The sequence below is a fragment of the Siniperca chuatsi genome, linkage group LG13, assembly GCF_020085105.1.
Source record: "Siniperca chuatsi isolate FFG_IHB_CAS linkage group LG13, ASM2008510v1, whole genome shotgun sequence".
Taxonomy (NCBI): domain Eukaryota; kingdom Metazoa; phylum Chordata; class Actinopteri; order Centrarchiformes; family Sinipercidae; genus Siniperca; species Siniperca chuatsi.
Genome location: NC_058054.1, coordinates 27,403,107 through 27,424,770, shown reverse-complemented (window position 1 = coordinate 27,424,770; position 21,664 = coordinate 27,403,107). Strand labels below are relative to the sequence as shown.

The window sequence follows — 21,664 nt, the reverse complement described above, 5'->3', positions numbered from 1 at the left end:
TTTTACTTAATATGTGTTCACTCGTTCTAACCGAGCTACCTTAATGTTTTATTGAATACTTTAATTATTATCAAATTAGTTATCAAAATAAATATATAGGCCTTGAATTTATTGTGGGTCTGTGTTACTTACGGTAACGTTACTCCTTTCAAAAAGCCTGACTGGCAGCTCGTCATGGGTCAACGGGAAACTTTAGTATATCAGTTTCAACAACTTTTATTTCAGTCAAAAGGACTTTCGGATTAGTTTTCCTAGCTCACCACTTTCTACATAGACTTGTAACGTTACCCACATCACTGTAAGAAGACACTAAGAAAATACAATTAAATGAATCAAGTATATCACAGAATTACAATGCTATATTATGGTAATTGAGTTTAGGAATGACAGGACAATAAAATAGTACAAATACGTACCAAGGCGTGTATGTTAGTTTGTGTGCAACTTTGAGAAGTCACAAATTAACTAATGATTTTGTTCCCCAGCTGGTTCATTATGAAGACCAATAAGTCATATAAGCTTGTGCTGCACAAGAAAGGTTTTGGTGGAAGTGGTAAGCAAGAACTAAATTAATGTTTCTCTTTGAAAGATTTTTTTTCTGTGAAATTGTTTTTCAAATGAACTTTTCTTTTGAGCAGATGATGAGTTGGTTGTCAACCCAAAAGTTTTCCCTCAAGTCAGTCTAAGGGATATAATCGAGATTGCACACCCAACAGATGAATACAGGTCAGTTTGCATAATGGAGGATTACTGTGCTGGGTGTTTTTACGCTGTCTCACTGATTTCCATTTCCATATTGTTCCACCACTGAGTCTATAATCTGGCATTGTCTCTTTTGAAACCCCCAGCCCTCTCCTGCTGCAAGTGAAGAGCCTAAAAGAGGACCTTCAGAAAGGTAAATGAATTATGATCTAACACTGTATGTAGCCGCATGTTTGCTATATTGATCTCAATGCGCCAACAAAACGTTGGTTGTTGCTGCAACAGTAGACAACAGGATAAAATAGTAGAGTATAGAGCTGAAAGGATTAGTCGATTAATCAATTATTCGAGCTGCAGAAAGTTAAGCGCTAACTTTTTGATAGATTAATTGTTGAAGTCCTTTTTCAGGCCTAAAGCTTGCTTTTTAAATGTGAGGATTTGCGGCTTTTCTTTGTCTTTTGTGATATTAAACTGAATATCTTTGGGTTTTGAAGTATTGGTCGGACAAAACAAGCAATCTGAAGACCTCACCAACTGTGACGGGCATTTTTCATAATCTTATGTCATTTTATTGACCAAAAATGAATTGATGAATTGAGAAAATAATTGACAGATTAATTAATAATGAAAATTATCATCAGTTGCAGCCCCAGAGATTGTGGTGGACAAAATAACAGGAATACCTCACAATCTAATGCAATCCAATACAGCAGCCTTGCAACACATCCTGCCTTTGTGATGCTTACAATGCTCAGTGTATCTTGGCACTGTGACTGAGGTCTAGATTCAGCTCTATGGTCATTTATAAGGCTGTAGTTGGTGGTGTTACTGTATTTGATTACATTCAATTATAGGGTGTATCTGTTATTTGTCCACCTCATACAATATACAGAATACATGAACAAATATACATTATTATATTCAGTCCATACACTAGAAAATGCAATGGTTTATGAAAGTTTCCTTGCCTGTTAGCTACCTGTGCTGGATATTTTGTTCTTGTCTAGAGACAATCAGTGTGGACCAGACTGTAGCACAAGCCTTCAAACTACGTGCTTACCAGGATGTCATTGTTAACATTGTGGACCCAAAGGTATGTTCACTATGGCCCCACTGCGTCTCCACCATTTGTCAGCCGAACAGAATCTCGCATAGTTTTTATTTCCTTGCAGGATGTAACGCTGGACCTGGTGGAGCTGACGTTCAAGGACCAGTACATCGGCAGAGGAGACATGTGGAGACTGAAGAAGAGTCTGGTGGGGCACGTGAAAGTTTATGTGTCTGGGTGTAATGTGTAATAGCACATTAACGTGAGGATTTACTTGTTACAATCTTTATTCCAGGTGAGCACCTGTGCTTATGTGACACAGAAAGTGGAGTTTGCAGGAATCAGGTACTAAGCATACATTTCATTCTCTACACTCCATTAGCATAAATGCATTTAGAGTGACTTGAATGTGGAATACATCAACATGTACGTACACTGATTGAGAAGCACTTAATGCAGCCAACATACAGTATGTGTAAAGGTTAAGAAAAAAGGCAAAGGGGCCAGTTATGGTGCTGGAACTTTCCTAAGGTTAAAAAAAAAAGTGGACATTTACAAAGATGGAGGCTCGATGAGTCAATTTTTTTTAATCTTAGCTGTCCCTTGCCTTATTGTCTTTATGTACAATGGTGATGAAGACTGTAGGCTGTAGAATTTTTATGCATACTTATGATGATTTTCATTCTCCAGAGCCCAGGCCAGTGAACTCTGGGTGAAGGGAGAGAAAGTGACCTGTGGGTACATCAGTGAAGACACCAGGGTAAGAGCAGTTTTGAAAGCATATGCTGATATCCGCTGACAACACGGATACCCAATACATGTAACTGAAGTATTCACAATCGAATCACAATTGAAATAGTATGTTAGTGTCTTAGTCAGTTTACCACAGAATTGTATTATCAATTATTAAGTAGTCTGGGATGCTAGAATGCCACATTGAAACTCTCAGTTTAGCAAGTTTTCACTCACCGTACCTGTGTCATGACGGGGAAACTCTGTCACACATTGCTTTTTAAATGTCATTAAAGGAGCAGTGTGTAAGATTTAGGAGGATCTATTGGCAGAAATGGAATATAATATTCATAAGTATGTTTTCATCAGTGTATAATCACCTGAAAATAAGAATCGTTGTGTTTCACGGCCACCATAGTTTCTCCTACACGCTTGGAAGGGGAGGATGATGCGAGGAGTATTCAAATTATGTAGCTTTTAGGAGGAACATTAGTTACATCAAATGGACAGGTTAGGGTTTGACATTTAAACCATTGTAAGAAATAAAACAAGGTATTTTAGACATATATCAATGGTACCTTTTTAATCTGGACATGCAGTATTTATCTTTTTTGTCTATATAGTGTAGTGCACCACAACTTATGGTGCATTCAACACATCCTATGAGTTTGGGTGGTAGTGGTGGGGTGGTCTTTGGGAAATGAGGTATGTTTGATCTGCATATTTCCTTTTTGTACAGGTACAGGTCCTCTTCCTTGCACTTATTGTGTTAAAATGTGTTCTTAAAGTCGAGAGGGCTGGAGCACCCTGGTGGCCCGGGGGCTGAAGGTGCTGTCCAGGAGCCACAGCATCCCCGTTTTGAGTCTGGCCTGGGACCATTGTCCCTCATTCTCTCTCTCTCTCATCATCTTGTCAAAAAAGACTTTTTAAAAAGGTTACCGATATCAGAGGATCATATGTGAACTGATACAGCAAGCATGTGGGCCTGACTCCCTTTGGTTTTTAAATCTTGCTGTTAAATAGTCACTATAATGTGTATTTATGCTAGAGTCTTTCATTTCTCTTAAATGTCTTGTGACCTTGTGACACAGGTGGTGTTCAGATCCACATCTGCAATGGTGTACATCTTTATCCAGATGAGTTGTGAGATGTGGGACTTTGACATCTATGGTTAGTTGGACTTCTTTGATTCGTTACTCACACTTTATAAGCTGGTATTATTTGTTGAGGTTTGTTTTTCAATGACATAAAGGTTCTCATCTTGACATGTGCCTCTGGAGGAGAAGATCTTACTTGAATGTTTTGCTCTCAGGTGATCTCTACTTTGAGAAGGCTGTAAATGGTTTCCTGTCGGACCTTTTCGCCAAGTGGAAGGTTTGTGATTTCTTTTTGCCTGCCTCTGTTGTAACTGCTGTAAACAAAAACAGTGTTTTATTGTTGAATGTTAAAACAGGAGAAGAACTGCAGTCATGAGGTGACAGTTGTACTTTTCTCACGTACATTCTACAATGCCAAAACTATTGGTGAGTCTGTGTCCTTCATCATCACAGTTAGTGAGTTATGATGCATATGAGTGCATTCATCATTAATTCAGTTTTTTCCGCAGATGAATTTCCTGAGATTCTGAGAGGGTCCATCAGACAGGATCACGAGGGACGTTTTTATGAAGACTTTTACAGGTGACTATAGTTACTGTACATAGCTTTTATTATCCACCTTACTTCAAGCATCTGAATTACAGACCAGTTTTTTGACGGCTCTTAACTGTTTTGTGATCAGGGTTGTGGCTCAGAATGAGAGACGGGATGAGTGGACATCATTGCTGGTCACTATCAAGAAGCTATTCATTCAGTATCCTGTCCTGGTGCGGCTGAAAGAAGCAGGTAGTGAATGGGTCGGCATTTGGCTGATTAACGGATCTTTGGATCAGGTTTTGTAACCAAAATCTTGTGTTTATTTACTTTCATGCTAGATGGTTTTCCTGTTGGTTACAACTCAACTGCTGCTCAAGGAAACTACCTGGAGGCCATTAACCTTTCCTTCAATGGTAAGGAGTCTAATACCAGAGTAGGTTTATTCAGGTGCCTGGTTAAGTAAAGATTAGTCAACATCACAGTTGTCACATGTAGGATTTGTTGTATGCATTTTGCAACTATACTGAGCCTGCACACAACTAAAATTTTTAAAAACTCAACAAGTAGCACATTTATATAAAACTGGCTGTATGTCACCATTTGTGAGACTGTTATTTTATTCCCAGCAGTATCAGCAAGTGGCTTGGTAACTATTTCTTAAATCATGTTTCTGACCAGACTGTAGGTGTTCAGCAGTCTGATAATCAGATAATCATTATTTGAATCTGTTCCTCGATCTAATTCATCTGTTTGAATTGCTGAAAAAACTGGAAGACATTCAGACATCTGGAAGAGGTCTGGAACCAAGCTAGGTGTTCATGCTGTGGTTGAATATTTGTTATTATCTCAGCCATTTATGCTTTTTAAAAACATAAAAACAGGCAAAAGTTTCTCAGTGCTCAGGTACTCACATTTCCTGGTCTGTCATGAACTCAGAAAAGCTACACAATTGTGAACAGCAGTTTAATGAAACCGTTTTAAATATTAAAAGAAAAAACGGCAGCCAAAATGTATGGTGGTCATTATGGGTCCTGTAGGCAAATCTATATAGCATGACCAGATGTGTACATACATAACTGTGAAAGTTTCATATCAAGGCACTGCAAGGCTGAGCCCTAGACTTGTTAATATACTGCCTCCATGGGCCAATGAATGCCTCCCTTTGTGTCCAGGTTACGAGGTTAAAGTTTTCCACGTTAAAATAGAAAGGAGAGAAAGATACCCTTGTATGTCTGTATTCAGTTATTAGAGTGAATACAGAATGATATTACTGAATTCTTATAAACCCAGACTTGCGTCAGGTTTCCAAGACGTTCCTGACCAATCGCACAAAGAAAATATATGAAAAAACTAGACTGACTGACTAGAAATCACATTTAGCACTGAATCAGGATAACTGATGAATCAGAGTTGAATGAAATCAAACACAGCATTCTGTATAAATGATTTGCATTAAATGATAGGTTCACAATTTTTCAAGTCTGTCTTAAAACAATAGTCAGGTTCCCATAATGTACACTGAAACAGGTTTTGCTTGCTGTAATCATTCTTCCTGTTCATACTGGCCATTAAACGTCCCTTTCTAAAGTGATTTCAATGTAAATGATGGGGGACAAAATCCACAGTCCTTATTCTGTGCAAATATGTATTCCAAAGTTCAACTGAAGTTAAGAGAGAGAGAGTTAGACATATCAAATGTGTATCTTACAAAGTTACAATCTTTTTAGAACAAACTTCCCTCCTTTTATTTCCCCGGTGTTTCTTTATTGATCTGCAGTGGAGGGATAGTAACAAAAAGGGGATTTTGCAGTAAAAAGACTGCAACTTTAGAAGATATCTGCTTGTGAAATTATGAACCTGTCCTTTGATATCAAAAGTCAATTACAGTTAAGTGAGTGTCAAGCTGACAATCACCATGTCTCCCACAGTGTTTGACAAGCACTACATCAACCGTAACTTTGACCGCACTGGCCAGATGTCAGTGGTCATCACACCGGGGGTGGGCGTGTTTGAAGTCGACCGTCTGCTTATGATTCTCACCAAACAGCGAATGATTGACAACGGTGAGTGTGACAATACAAACACACTTCAAACACATAGACAAATTGTACAAATCTATTTGTTAACAGAGAATTAAAGTTTCATTGTATGACGTTAATGATGTTGGTAACATACTTTTCCCTCTTTAGGTATTGGGGTAGACTTGGTGTGTATGGGGGAGCAGCCATTGCATGCAGTACCATTATTCAAGGTAACACATTCAGAGCGTCTTTGTAGTTGCATCAGGCCATATACCTGTTGGTTACTGATGGTCATTCTCTCTGTAGCTGCACAACAGAACGACACCTGGAGACTCTCGTGTGGGAGACGACTATAACCTTCCTCACTGGATCAACCACAGGCAAGACAACATGACTGATGAGAATAAAGATTCAATCAAATTATATGCAAAGGTGGTATTGGTTGATCTATATCTTGCGTGCATCTTTTTCCTCCACGCCCGCAGCTTCTACACCTCCAAAAGTCAGAACTCTTGTAGCTCCTTCACCCCTCGAATCAAACTGGCTGGCCGCAAGGTACATTCACATTTTTGCAGCACTGTTGTTTGACTTCAAACATTTGAAAAGGAATTTTTTGTAAATTTTAACATTTCATTAAAATGACCCCTTTTCTAGCTTCATGCTGAGAAATTCAAGAACAGCAAGGACCACAGTAAGTTGTGACCCTTTATCTCTCTGAGCTCTGTTTGATTTCTTGAAGCATGAATTAGATAATTTCAGATAATTAAATTTTAGGCATGCTAGCAGCATGGCACTAGGGATGGCAATGTCGGTCTGTCAGTTTGTCTGTCTGTCAGTTGGTCGTTTCACCACTTTGGTCCTGACTGAAATATTTCAGCAACTACTGCATGGACTGAATGACATTCATGGTCACCTGGATGAATTGTAATAACTACGATCCTTTAACTTCACATCTAGCGCCATCTTCGGGTTAACAGTTTCATTTGTCCAATACTTTGTTTGGTTTATGACCAAATACCTGAAAAACTAATGACATTCACATCAGCCTCAGCTGTATTTTGTGTTAAGTGCTAATTAGCAAATGTTAGCATGCAAAGTCGCTGAACTAAGATGGTGATCATGGTAAAGATTACACCTGCTTAGCATCAGCATGTTAGCATTATCATTGTGATCATGTTGGCATCATGGATGTGGTTAGCAAGCATTTAGCTCAAAGCACCACTGTGTAGCCACTAGCATGGCTGTAGACTCTTAGTCCTGTTAATTTCGTGAAGCATGATGTAGATAATGAATCTTTCTCATACTCCAACCCTCCTCTTCATGACCTCGTCCAGCTCTCTGTGCTCCAAAGGACTCTGAAAACAGCCTGCCTATACAAGTGGACTACGACGCCTATGATGCTCAGGTGTTCAGACTACCTGGTCCTTCACGAATTCAGAGGAGCACCAACTTCAGGTGACAACACTAAACTACACTCCATTAAATACGGAAGACAGTTATCCTTTCTAGGGAAACTTGTGGACCTTCAGCCCCATTGAACAGTAGTGACTGCGTGTCTTTCAGGATGGGTCGAGACAAAGAGATGAGCGGGAGGAAGAGCTGGGGCTCGGTGGATGTCAGTGCAGGCATAGGCTCATCCCCTCCCGTTCGTTCTGGAGGTCCTGAGGAACAGCGTAGCTTGGCCTCTGATGATAGTCTGGGCCCGGTGTCCAACATGCTGCTTATACCCCGCATGCCTCCCGCCCAGTATGAAGTCAGCAGCTCCCTGGGATACACCAGCACCAGAGGTAACTCCTCCAGAGCTTAAGGGACAATGCCTGCAAGGTATGTGATAAAGTGTGCTCCGTCTCTTTCCTTTCTCCATCCCATTCTTGTTGTCTTGTTTTGTCATTCTGTTGTTCAGAGTTGTTGGAGAAGATGATGGACTCTCAGCGGGACTCCAGTGCCCCGGGCAGGTTCACAGTGGGAAGTGCTGAGTCCACCCTGCACATCCGTCCTGGAGGTTACACCCCTCAGAGAGCACTCATAAATCCCTTCACCCCATCCAGGATGCCCATGAAGCTCACCTCCAACCGGCGGCGCTGGATGCACACCTTCCCTGTCGGTGAGGGGACACACAGTCGTGTGAAAACACACTCCATGATGCAGTCAGCAATTTATTGGACCTAGTTAAGGTAACCCTGTGTAGTGTGTATGATCATTTTGGATGATGTAGTGCTGTTGAACTGTATTGCATTATAAAGAGAGGTTTTTCTGTTATTTAGCATACCCTCATTGATGTAAATGGGGTGGACAAAATAATAGAAACACCTGTAAATATAACGCAATACAATTCAATAGCACCATAAATTGTAGCCTCTATAATGATCATACAGTTGAATCAACACCTCTCTTTGCATTAAGTGATAGGTTTATACATTTTCAAGTAACTCTTATAACAGTAGTCACATGCCCATGTTTTGTTTGCTGTAATCATTCCTCCTGTTCATACTCATCTATTCCTAACATACTTCCAATGGAGGACAAAATCCACAGTCCTCTTTCTGTGCAAAATATACAACAGTCTGAATTAGTTGAATCAAGTGGAAGATACTCACTTGATTTGTCTAACTTAGACTGCTGAAGCCTCATATTAGCTTCAGATAAATTTATGAACACATTTTTGCACAGAATGAGGACTGTGGATTTTGTCCCCCATCACTTACATTGGAAGCACTTCAGAAAGGGATCTTTTAATGGCCAGTATGAACAGGAAGAAAGATTACAGCAAGCAAAACCTGTTTCGGTGTTCATGTGGGTACCTGATTATTCTTTTAGGACAGACTTGAAAAATTGTGAAGCTATCCTTCCCCCCAAAATCACTTAGACCACAATATTTGAGTTTTTGAATCACACAGTACTAATTCCATGTGAGTGTTCTATCTATAATCAACTTCTCAATTAAATCTCCAGAAAGAGTATTATATCACAATATATCACTATTGTGGTATAGAATAATATGTTGTATACTGGGATAAAATATTTTATCCATATTGCCCACATTTATGAGTACCACATGTGAGTAGATTATAGTGTGACAACCTGGATTTCATCACCGCATTTCACCACCTGTGTACACTCCCTGGAAACACCTATTTTTACAATCTACTCACCGATTCGTTCCCGGCGCCACAATTAAACTCCCTTCCCTTTATCTGTCATTGTGTTTTTTGGAGAAGAGCAGGAGAGTGGTAGAGTATCTGCCGGAGCAACACACTTAATTGTGCGGTAAAAACATACAGTAGTAAGGTCGTTGAATCTCTTGTGAACCGTTTTTTTAAAATCTGCCACTGTCAGCCGTCCTCCAATCACCTAAACTACATTCTCCTGAATCGCTCCATATCCACACTGCTCAGTTGATTGCGGAAGCCGGTCAATCACCCACAACCCAGTAGCAAAAACCCGGACTGGACTGACTGACTGACTGACTCCGTAAGTGCACAAACTATTTTCTTTTACTTGAAGGTTTTTTTTTGTTTGTTTCGTTGCTATTCTGAATTAACTTTGTTTACATTCACAAACTGAACTGAACCTAATCTTTATTTTTCTCTTTGGGCAATGTAATGTAATGTATCTGGACTAAAAAAAAAAGTGTGAAAGAAAACTCATGGTGGAGTTTTGAGTTGGATTATCCTTTGTTTTGTGGACTTTGGGACTGTGGGATTTAGGGCGTTTTTGTGAAAATCTTTAAATATATGAATATTTTGGTTTTGCGCTAAGATTTTGTGTTTGTGTTGTTCTTATTGGGTTGAGTATGGTCATTCGACGGTAGGGTAAATATTTTGATAGGTGTGCTTCCTTTGTTAAGTTTGATTTAAACATTGAAGAAAGAAAAAAAACTACAATTGAAACAAAACGTGACTGACCAATCTTAAATGCCAGAAGAGAGACCTGGCTGGCATTTGTTGGCTGGTGTAACATATACCACCATCAGCAAGACAAAAGAGCTGGTAGTGGACTTCTGATGGAACAAGAAGCAACCTACACCTATCACCATTCAGAGGGTGAGGAGGTGGATGTGGTGGAGTCATACAAGTTCCTGGGGGTACACCCCAACAACAAACTAGACTGGTCAGACGATTGTGTTGCCCTCTATAGGAAGGGACAAAGAATGTGTGCAACAGGCTGCTTCGCATGTTCTATGAAACAGTGGAGGCCAGGGCACTTTCTATGCAGTTGTGAGTTGGGGAGGCGGCATTATGGCTGGTGATGCAAACAGACTCAAGAAACTTGTCAGGAAGGTGGGCTCTGTTGTAGGAGCGCGCCTTGACAGCCTGGAGGAGGTGGCTGAGGGGAGGATGAGGTCCAAAATAAGGAACATACTGGAGAACCCATCTCATGCCCTACACGAGGAGACGAACGGCCTAAGAAGCACCTTCAGTAACCGTCTCATCCTACCGAGTTGTACGATGGAGCGCTTCAAGCGCTCCTTTGTACCAACAGCCCTTCGACTACACAATGACACCTGCTGTAATGACTTCAGTCTCAGCCAACTCAGTGGTTTCTGAGGCCTTCAATGATGGTCACCCCTCATGGACTGTACTATACTGTACTGACTATACATGTGGTCACTATTTGTACTGTATTTATATGTTTACATTTACATATTGTTATTCTTTTTTATTGTATTCCTTATTTATTATTCATTTTCTATTCCCTACATATCTTTGCTGTTGTGATCCCCTCTGGGATAAATAAAGAGCTACCCTACCCCTACCCTATGAATGAATGGATGAATGCTGTCTCTCCTAATCAGACCAGGTCTTCCCCAGAAAGTCCGCCAATTATCTACAAAGCCCACATCGTTTGCTGGACTCCAGAGATGGACAGAGAACAGCGTCGACGGATCCTCGAAATTTTTGAAGAGGAAAGCGACAAGGAGGATTTCCCTGGTTTCCTCACCACATTTCACCAACTGTGTACACCCCCGGAAACACCCATTTTCACAATCTACTCACCGATTCATTCCTGGTTCGCGCCACAATTCAACTCCCTTCCGTTTATCTGTCATTGTGTTTTTTGGAGAAGAGCAGGCGAGTGGTAGAGTATCTGCCAGAGCAACACGGTAAAAACATACAGTAGTAAGGTCATTTTATCCCTTGCGAACCGTTTTTTCATCTGCCACCGTCAGCCGTCCTCCGATCACCTAAACTACATTCTCTTGAATCACTCCATGTTGTTTGCGGAAGCCGGTCAATCTTTGTGAGGTTTGACTTAAACGTTGAAGAAAGAAATAACAAACTACAATTGAAACAAAACGTGACTGACTAATCTTAAATGCCAGGAGAGAGACCTGGCTGGCACCCCTAACCAAAAAAAAATGAAAACCCAGACAGTCAAACTGTCACAATGATTTTATGGAGCATCTCGCTTCATAAATTTGTATATTAATGAGAATGTGGTTTATAAAGATTAGTATGTTGACATAGAACTTTTTGCTATGTCATGCATTATGCTAGTGATTTATCTCATTTGTATAATTTACTATTTTTCACCTGCTAGAGGCAGGCAAGGAATTGCTGTAATCTGTTAATCTGGCCCATTCACCACTTTGGTCATGATCAACTATTGGCCAGATTTTTTATAAAATTTGTCTCCTGGTGACCCCCTGACCTTTCAATCTGTCAAAATATCCCCCTGACAAACTATCTTAAAAACAATTTGCTGATTTTTTTCAATGGACTTTGGATGTTCACAGTCATCAGAGGATAAACTTTGGTGACTCCCTAACATTTTCTCTAGCGCCGCTGTCAGTCCGAACTTAATTTTCAATTTTGGATGCTTAATGAATTTTCCTCCACTCTGTGGTTACTAAGTGCCATGTTATAAATCAAATCTGGACCCACACATAGTCATGTGTGATGGAGAACTGCTTCGTAAATGAGCCAGAGACTATAGCCGTAATGCTGGCCTTTATCCAAGCATCATACTGTATGTACCACTGTTGTTCTTCAGGTCCTTCTGGAGAGGCAATCCAGATCCATCACCAGACCAGACAGAATATGGCTGAACTGCAGGGCAGCCAGCAGAGGGATCCCGCCCACACCTCTGCTGAGCTGCTGGAGCTCGCCTATCACGAGGCCACTGGAAGGTTTGACATGCCTACCACAAGGAACAAAAATTTCATTTGTAAAGAATGTTAGTTTGAAGCACAGACAGCGAGAGGTAAATGCTTGTTATTTATTTATTGATTTAAGGCGAACAGCCTTTAGGCAAGCAGGAGATAACAGCCTTTACATCGGTGGAGGAATGGAAGAGTTGACTGGAAGTCCAGGGAGCAACAACAGTGGTGATATACCTACTCAAACACACCTGTATTGTACATTGTATTTTAACCCTGCTTTATACTTATATTCTGTAGCTCTACTTTATTTGCAGTGATAAAAGAAACACACCAGACTTGTGGCAGATTAGCTTCTTAGTAATTTTTCCAATTTAGTAATGAAGACATAGATATCAATATCATTGGATTCTTACTGTCAAATCCCATGAAAAGACCCACACCAACAATTAATTGATCTGCCGATAATTATTGTGTGTGTATCTAAAGCCTGATATATGTTATTCCTCTGTGCCATAGAGCTCCATTGTTGTCCAAAAACTATTAAGAACACATCAGTGAGTCACACTGCTCCTTCATTACCATGTACACACACACTGTAGTGTTTTTTGACTCATATACACCGTCATGCTGCCCCAAATACTCACTAGAGTACCAAATGTAGATTAATCCGCCACTGAAAATAGTCCCCAACAAATGCACTACCCTCTGTTTGAGTAGCATTTGCTAAATTACTTAATTACTGAGCCTTTTTTTAAAAACTATGTATTTGTGACCTGTTTTCAAAGATTTACGTCTTCAGTAGGAACCAATAGGCTTCGGGTTGAGAGCCATAGACAAGGCAGAGAAGTTAGAAAGTATTGAGAGATGGACTAACACATTGTTGGTGTGGGTCTTGTAATTTGTTGACAATAAGAAAAATATGGAATAGCGCCAACTTTATCCTTTAAGAAATAAAATTATGATGGATCCATGTTCAGTTTTAGATTCATTTTAGGTTAACAACCATGTATTCTTCCACTGGTTTAGCTGTACACAATGTCATTCTACAGTTTACCCATCTAGTAAAAAACTATATTAAAAATTCTATATATACAATTATATAAAAACCACTTAGCATATTGCATTGTTAGTATGGACCATATAGGTTGCTACTATACATCACTGCCTGGTTCTGGGACACCTCCAACTTCCAGGACATATTGGGTTGTAACAAACTACGAACACTATGTGATAGACTGAAATAGTAGTTATTGCTTGGCATGGCTTTGGTGGAAATCCACTCACTAGAATTTATTACCTAACCCAATGGTTCCCAAACCTTTTCAAACCATGGCTCAACATGCCTATCCACACTCACACAGTGCCCAATGCCCATACATGTGAACCCTTTCTAGATATTCCTTTCAACCTTGGATATCTGTTATAAGAATTTATTTTATCAAACTAACAAAATGAATAACATTGATACAAAATATGTAAAATATATATCAATAAATAATAATTAACATTGATGCTGAGTGAAATAATATAGGCCTATTTTCAGTCTTAGCGCTGGCATAACTGAATATTTAACAGGGTTTTTAATGGGGGGATTTAATTATGTTTATTGCTTATTTCTTCTACTTTGGTATGTTTGAAAAAGTAATATAAATTGCAGTTCATGTAATCTGTTTGTTGTTCAGGCACCCACTTCGGGAGCCACTGACCTAACTTTTGAACAACCCAGCATCTGTTCAGTACAAACAAAGAACAATTTTCTTGTTGAGACTCACTGGGTAACTGACAATACAAACAGGTTGATAGGCAAATGATGGTGAAAATTTCAATTAAATTCAATTCAGTTTTATTTATATAGCGCTAATTAATAACAGAAGTTATCTCATTGTACTTTTCCTATAGAGCAGGTCTAGATCGTACTCTTATAAATATTGTGTGTTGCTAGTGTCGACCACCAGAAACAAAAGCTGCAGTATGCTCTTTATAATGCGGACAGGCCACTTAATGGGAAATGTAGTTCTGTAACTGCACTTACTGTATAATTACTGTACACAATCTTGTCCTAAAGACTTTTCCATCAAAAGTTACAAAACTATAAATGTGTTATTACTTCTGCCAACAAAGATGGACACAGGTTATGTTTAGCCTTGTTAAGCTTGATAGTAAGGTAACTAATGATCAACTTGGATATAAGGATGATTCATTTTTGTCTGCAGTATGTTTGCATCAGTTAAACAAGGAAAACTATGTAAAACTTTAGAGCTGCAATGATTAATCAATTAGTTGATAGAAAAAAATTGACTATTTCGACAATTGATGAATTGTTTCATTAATTTTTCAAGAAAATGCCGAAATGTGCTGGTTCCATCTTCTCAAATGTGAAGATTTGCTTGTTTTCTTTGTCATATATGATAGCAAATTAAATATCTTTTGGTTTAGGACTGTTGGTTGGACAAAACAAGACATTAACACATTACCTTTGATTCTGGGAAGTTGGGATGGGCTTTTTTTTTTACTACTTTTTGATATTACGTAGACTAAACAATCAAATAATTGAGAAAATAATCTGCAGATCAATTGACAATGAAAATAATGATGATAATGTTTTAATTGTGATTTCTGTACAGGAACTCTAACCAACCGCGGCTCCTCATTTGAAGACTTTTCTCTCAATGGTGCTGATCCAAGTGAGTCCATGTTGCCCTTACGAAAACAAAAACGTCAATTGTCTCAAACATTGTCATGTAGCTATACCTCAGGATCGGATTGATATTCTTAATCACCAAACTGAAAATGGCAATAAACCTTCAGAGGTGTCTTAAACCTGTGAGGGCTTATTCAGCTTTGGCAGGGAGGTTTCTTCACTGGGCGTCTGTCTCCAGGGGTCACAGGTATAAATGACCCTTACAGGTCATGTGGCTCAGGCTTACCCTCTCCTCCTTCCTCTGTATCCTCACTTTCTCTGTCCAACTCTTTTCTATCTCTTTACCTGGGCCTCCTGTTAATTCTCACGATAAAATATTACCAGGTCTTAAAATTCTCTAATTAATTAGCCCTCCTCCTTTTCCTGTTTGCATTTAACAAGTCTTGTGTGTATATCTCATTCCTGCATGGCATTAGTAGTATATTTCTCCTGAATGATTGTAAAATGGTGCCTCTGTCAAACAAATCTGTCTTGCACACAATATTTTTAATTGAGAGTTTGCTCACCATCGGTATGTTTGCATGATGTGATTTCTCTGCTTAAATTCACCCAGTAACTTACAGTTCACACCTTTGCTGAGCTCAGGACACATTTTTCACTTGCTTGTGAGTGATGCCGATCACAGACTGACTCACAGGGCCACAATCTGCATGTTTGATCACTGCTCCACAACTACAGGCCCCTCAGAAATCACCAGCAGGGGCGACAAGGCCAGTAAAAGTAACACTTTCCTTGTTTTTTCTTCCCCTCTCTTCTACTTTCTTTTTTAATTTTTTGTTTGTGTCTTCATCTTCACTCTTTCTTTTCCATCTTCGTGTCTTCATCCTCTCCCCTCCTTTCTTTTCTTCTCACCCCACTGTGCTTCCCCTTCCTTTTTATATCCATCCCTGCCCCCCACACACATGTACTACTCCACTCTGGGTACATGCATTTGTCTTTGCTGTGGGGATTTTTTGTTTGTTTGTGTGTGTATGTATGGCGTGGGTGCTCCTGAAGCCCTGCTGCTGTCTGCACCCCCGACAGTGCCCAGCTTCTGCTGCACAGTGGGGGTGGACTGGAAGTCTCTGACCACACCGGCCTGCCTGCCCCTCACCACTGACTACTTCCCTGACCGTCAGGCGCTGCAGAACGATTACACTGAAGGCTGCTACGACCTACTGCCTCACAGTGACCTGGAGAGGTGGGCAACATGCTCAACAGCTGTTCATGAATTCACATGTTCAAGGGCGTAGTTTCCACCAGAGATCACTTTTCAAAATCCTATTTTTCTCCCCCTCACTCCTATAGTCTCAGGTTGATTTTCTTACTATAGTTACTCCGAATAGTGTTCTCGTACTGTCGAGTATAATCATCTTGATTAGAGAAGAGAGAATTTGATCAAAATGTTGGTGTACTTATCTGAGTCACCTTCAATTATTACCGTGTGTTAACACAGCAATAAGCTTAAGCAGCAGCAGCAGCGAGTGGTGCAGCAAGTGCTCCAAGGAGTTATTTTGCCCTAGGTTTTTGCCTCTTAGGCTACATACAGTCTGCCCTATCGTCGTGCTGGAGTTTGTTGCGGCTGTATGCAGCCTGAATAGAAGACTGCAGGTGGCATGGCTCTACCTTGTCTTAAAGATTACTACCTGTCGGCTCAGCTAACGCCTCTTGTGTGTTGGTGTAACCCAGCCTATGAGGCTAGGTGGAAAGACATCCAGCAGAGTTAATGAAGTACTCCAGCTCCAAAATGAGTGGATTGTTTTTTCAATGAAAATATGGTCAGAAGTGTTAAAGAGATTTCAACTCCACAGAGAGATCAAATTGCTGAGCTGGCCGGCATATGATCCACACTTCCTCCCAGCATCACAAGACCATAGGTACAGACAATGGACCAAGCGAGGCATCAGCTCCTTTTGCTGAATAATAACAAATGGAAACCTTAATAATTTTGAGGATTTACACCAGTCTGGGCAAAGAGGATTTTTACTGGTATCTACAGATCCACCACTTCTTTCTGAAGGAAATAGGGATAGCTGATTCTGCTGAGCCCCCAAGAATAACCCAGATACTTATTGATGCTTGTAATTAAAAAAACACTAAAGGCATCATAGGCAAACTATACAAGGGCTTCACCTCAATGAATATAAATTCAACAGAAGGCAGAGCTGGGAAAAGGAAGCTAACATAGTAATATCAGAGGAAACGTAGCTTCAAGCATGGGAAATCCAGTCTACTTCCACTAACTCCTTGTTTTGGAGAGATTTCTACTGGAAAACTCTGCTTCTTTAATACCCCCAACCAGAAATCCAAATTAAGTGGGTCTCAGCACTCCTGCTGGAGGGAGTGTGGATCAGTTTTGGTGGACCATGCACATATTTTTTGGTCTTGTCCATATGTTAAGCCTTTTTGGAAAGGAGTGGGCCATTCAGTCTCAGAGATTCTGGACCTGAAATCTGATTTCTCTTTTATATTGCCAGATGTAATGGGACACACACCTTCCGAAAAGTTTAGTCAGCTCAGTCCACAGAGTATTTTCCCAAAAGTCTTGATGATCCCCAAGACTTTTGGGAAAATACTCTGTGGACAAAATTGTAACTTTTTGGAAGGTGTGTGTCCCATTACATCTGGCATAGAAGTAACACCACATTTCAGAAAAAGAACATCATACCAACAGTAAAATATGGTGGTGGTAGTTTGATGGTCTGGGGCTTTTTTGCTGCTTCAGGACCTGGAAGACTTGCTGTGATAAATGGAACCATCAATTCTGCTGTCTACCAAAAACTCCTGAAGGAGAATATCCGGCCATCTGTTCGTGACCTTAAGCTGAAGCAAACTTGGGGGCAGTTCATGCTCGAAAACCCTCCAATGTGGCTGAATTACAACAATTCTGCAAAGATGAGGGGGCCAAAATTCCTCCACAACGCTGTAAAAGACTCATTGCAAGCATCGCAAACGCTTGATTGCAGTTGTTGCTGCTAAGGGTGGCCCAACCAGTTATTAGGTTTAGAGGGCAATCACTATTTCACACAGGGCCATCTAGGTTTGGATTTTGTCTTCCTTTAATAATAACAGCCTTCATTTTAAAACTGCATTTTGTGTTTACTTGTTATCTTTGACTAATATTTAAATTTGTTTGATGATCTGAAACATTTAAGTGTGACAAACATGCAAAAAAATAAGAAATCAGGAAGGGGGCAAACACTTTTGCACACCACTGTGTATATATATATATGTGTGTGTGTGTGTGTGTGTGTATATATGTATGTGTGTGTGTATATATGTGTGTGTATATATATGTATATATATAATATACACATATATATATAATATACATGTGTGTATATGTATGTGTATGTATTTATACATACTTTGAGTTCGTTTTCATGTCTGTCTCTTTCTCAGGCGGGAAGATGAAGCCCCAGTGATGAGTGCGTCTCAGGTGTTTGAGGAGTTTATCTGTCAGAGGTTGATGCAGGGCTACCAGATCATTGTCCAACTCAATAACAGGAAACCACAGCCCTCTGTGGCCACACCGCTTGGCAGCAGCCCTCTTTACTCCAGAGGTAAATTTATATTTTATATTAATATATATTTTATTTAATTTGTTTTTTATATATATTTATGTTTAATCCTTGACAGTTTTAGATTGTCCACTATTCTCACATCAAAATGTAATGATACATTATTTCTAGGAGATAGTTTGTGATTATTATGTATGACTTGATTTGTTGTTGTACCCCCTGACTCTCAAACTTCCCTCATGTGGTAGCTGTTTTCCACAGTGGCTTTCAGCAGCTCCATAAAGTTGTTACATTTCAGCTGTGGGTTGCACATGTTTGACGTCAAGTTAGCTTGATATTGTATATTCACTGCAAAATAGCTTTTCCACCTTTACTAACAAACTAAATTTTACAAGCAACTTGAATATATATTTATGATAACTCGTAGAAAAACAGTCTACAACCTCTGTTTTCAGTATTTGACAAAATATGTCTTTTAAAAAAAAGTAGAAAACATCAACAGATCCATGGTGACTGTATGTGTCTTCTTTCTTCTTGTGTTTTCAGGTCTGGTTTCTCTGCGTCGAGCAGAGGAGGAGGAGACAGTTTACTGGCTCAGTATGGGCCGGACCTTCCATAAAGTTTGTCTCAAAGACAAGATAATCACTGTTACTCGCTACCTGCCCAAGTGAGTACGTCTGGCAACCTCTAACACAGATAGGACTAATCCTGCATTTGCCATTTTGAACCTCCCAAATGGATAAAAGTATCTCAAGAGAAGTTAGAGGTATAAGTATGGCCTCTGAATGTTCCATCCCGTATGAAAACGCAATCCTCACAAAAAATCTACCAATGTCAGCCGTCAAATATAATACACATGTATCTGTTTGCTTTACGGTAAAAACAATTAAGTCTTCTTGAAAAAACTAGTGAAAGGATTTAAAGGATGCTGTTTGGAGCTTACTGTTAAAACATACAGATGTTTGATTTTCTAAACAGAACGCATCACACACTCAAACAGGCAAGCTGCCGCTGCTGTAACCCAGCTGGAGCTGGAGCTAAACCTCATGGTTGAACAGTCTACTGTATGTGTAAGGGAGGAAGTATCTTCCTAAATATGCATGAAACGGAGGGCAAGCGTCAGTTACGTCCTGAGTTCATAAGTTTTAGGTTAGTGTTCTCCACTTGCATGTCTTCTCTCTTCCCTCATTTCCTGTCAGCTCTCTGCTGTTGCTATCTAATAAAAAGGCAAAAATGCCAAAAGAAAATTCTGACAGCAGGCTAAAAGCTGGCTGTCCATTTTAGGTACCCGTACGAGTCAGCTCAGATCCAGTACAGCTACAGCCTGTGTCCTCCACATTCTGATGCTCAGTTTGTGTCCTGTTGGGTGGAGTTTGGCCATGAGAGACTGGAGGAATACAAGTGGAACTACCTGGACCAGTACATCTGCTCTGCTGGCTCTGAGGACTTCAGGTACACACTCATACTCAAACACGTACACATCATGTATATTTTTATCTGTTACTGATTTCAGAGCTTAAACATATGTATTAATGTTGTGTTTATGGTCAAATCAAAGCCGAATATGTCAACTACTGTTGAGATGTAAGAGGTTACTCTGAGTTTACACTCTTATAAACATTTTGATTTAATTGTTGCAGTTTGTTTTTATTATATTTTAAAAAATGAAATTAAACTATAATGGAATGAGTATCATTATCAGATACCATGTTCTGTCTTCCTTCTGCCTCCATAGTTTGATCGACTCTCTGAAGTTCTGGAGGACTCGCTTCCTTCTGCTGCCAGCCGGTGGAGCTCGGCGGGTGGCGGACGGGGAGGGGCACTGGGATGTTTATGGGGATGGAGCGGGTGCTGGAATGGGTTGCAGCGGGGACTGGGCCCTGCTGGATGGCTTCATCCGCTTCCTGGAGGGTCTCAACCGCATTCGGCGTCGCCATCGCTCTGACAGAATCATTAGAGTGAGGCTCTCCTAGTTTACATCATGTTTGTACATGAAACGTTTCATGAAAACACCTTCCTCACAGTTTGCTGTTTGAATTTACATGTCACTGCTTTATTTATGTCAGACTGCATATATTTTAATATTTTATTAATACATTTTCGTCTCAAAATTGCATGCATTGTTTTGAATTGAGCTCAAGTGGCGCAAAAGATCAATGTCATGTCTCTTCCAGTGGTGGATTGTACCTAAGTGCATTTACTTAAGTACTGATTTTTTTTTAACTTGTACTTTATACTTCTATTCCACTACTTTTAAAAGGGAAATATTGTACTTTTTACTCCACTACATTTATGTGGCAACTGTATTTACTAGCACATTACCATTTTTAAAAAAAACCCAAAAAAAACCCTATAAAGAACATATAAAATATCCATCCATCCATCCATTTTCTATAGGGGTCGCGGTGACTGGAGCCTATCCCAGTGACTTCGGGCCTTAGGCAGGGCACACCCTGGACAGTGGCCAACTTAGGGCGAACACAGACACAGACAAGGACAGACAACCATTCACTCACACATTCATTCAATACGGGCAATTTAGAGTTATCAATTAACCTACACATGCATGTCTTTGGACGGTAAAGCCGAGAACCCGGAGAGAACCCACGGTAACACGGGGAGGACATGCAGACTCCACCCAGAGAGATTGTGTGATGTTGGTCCGGTCCGGGAATCGAACCCACGAACCCACGATCTCCTTAAGCCGCTCTGCCACCGTGCACCCCCATATAAAATATATAAAAGTAAATTTTACTACCTAACAGAAAATAAAATAACTAAAATTAACTCCACCATGATCACCTACAACATTAAAATGTATCAGTAATAATAATCCAATGATGTAATATATAATAATATAACACTAACAGGAGTTATTTTGATAAATAAAATAAAGTAATTTTTCTTTGAAAAGCTCTCATTTCATATTACATGATGTGGTATGAAAATCCACTTCCAGAGACTTGCAGAAGCCTGCTTGACATTTGCAGACAGCAAACCCTGAAAACAATCCAACAGATTACTTGTCCATGACAACTCAGAGTTGAGACCAGGAGGAAGAGTTGCAGTCAAATTTAACCCGCAAATTAATGGAAACATTGCGAAAACTTGACAGGAGATGGCGTCCAACAACCTGGAAGAATCTCGTTTAGTCTGGCAAGATAAAACGTCTTAAAACATATAGGAAAGCCCTCCGTAATGCCAGAGCAGCTTACTACTGATC

At 39.9% G+C, this 21,664-nt stretch overlaps 1 protein-coding gene across 14 annotated transcripts in view; it reads left to right on the top strand.

The window, feature by feature from the left end:
• The window catches only part of depdc5 (DEP domain containing 5, GATOR1 subcomplex subunit), a 44,024-nt gene that overhangs the window by 414 nt on the left and 21,946 nt on the right, over positions 1–21,664 (top strand). For 9 of the 14 annotated variants that reach the window (XR_006380364.1, XM_044218732.1, XM_044218731.1 and 6 more), the window contains exons 2-30: positions 486–553; positions 639–726; positions 849–895; positions 1,710–1,795; positions 1,875–1,958; positions 2,046–2,095; positions 2,441–2,510; positions 3,574–3,652; positions 3,795–3,856; positions 3,936–4,005; positions 4,089–4,161; positions 4,262–4,365; positions 4,455–4,529; positions 6,045–6,179; positions 6,306–6,367; positions 6,444–6,517; positions 6,623–6,692; positions 6,792–6,828; positions 7,472–7,592; positions 7,701–7,924; positions 8,041–8,241; positions 12,132–12,267; positions 12,374–12,465; positions 14,865–14,924; positions 15,938–16,121; positions 18,323–18,483; positions 18,988–19,108; positions 19,726–19,893; positions 20,177–20,399. Coding sequence is in view for 13 of the 14 variants with exons in the window: in XM_044218731.1 (XP_044074666.1) it covers positions 486–553; positions 639–726; positions 849–895; positions 1,710–1,795; positions 1,875–1,958; positions 2,046–2,095; positions 2,441–2,510; positions 3,574–3,652; positions 3,795–3,856; positions 3,936–4,005; positions 4,089–4,161; positions 4,262–4,365; positions 4,455–4,529; positions 6,045–6,179; positions 6,306–6,367; positions 6,444–6,517; positions 6,623–6,692; positions 6,792–6,828; positions 7,472–7,592; positions 7,701–7,924; positions 8,041–8,241; positions 12,132–12,267; positions 12,374–12,465; positions 14,865–14,924; positions 15,938–16,121; positions 18,323–18,483; positions 18,988–19,108; positions 19,726–19,893; positions 20,177–20,399 (3,025 nt within the window). In the remaining variant the exon portion in view is untranslated. Of the gene's footprint in view, positions 1–485; positions 554–637; positions 727–848; positions 896–1,709; positions 1,796–1,874; positions 1,959–2,045; positions 2,096–2,440; positions 2,511–3,573; positions 3,653–3,794; positions 3,857–3,935; positions 4,006–4,088; positions 4,162–4,261; positions 4,366–4,454; positions 4,530–6,044; positions 6,180–6,305; positions 6,368–6,443; positions 6,518–6,622; positions 6,693–6,791; positions 6,829–7,471; positions 7,593–7,700; positions 7,925–8,040; positions 8,312–9,532; positions 10,893–12,131; positions 12,268–12,373; positions 12,466–14,864; positions 14,925–15,494; positions 16,122–18,322; positions 18,484–18,987; positions 19,109–19,725; positions 19,894–20,176; positions 20,400–21,664 lie in introns of those variants that run through there. The other 5 variants (XM_044218733.1, XM_044218738.1, XM_044218741.1 and 2 more) reach the window with 5 other exon arrangements.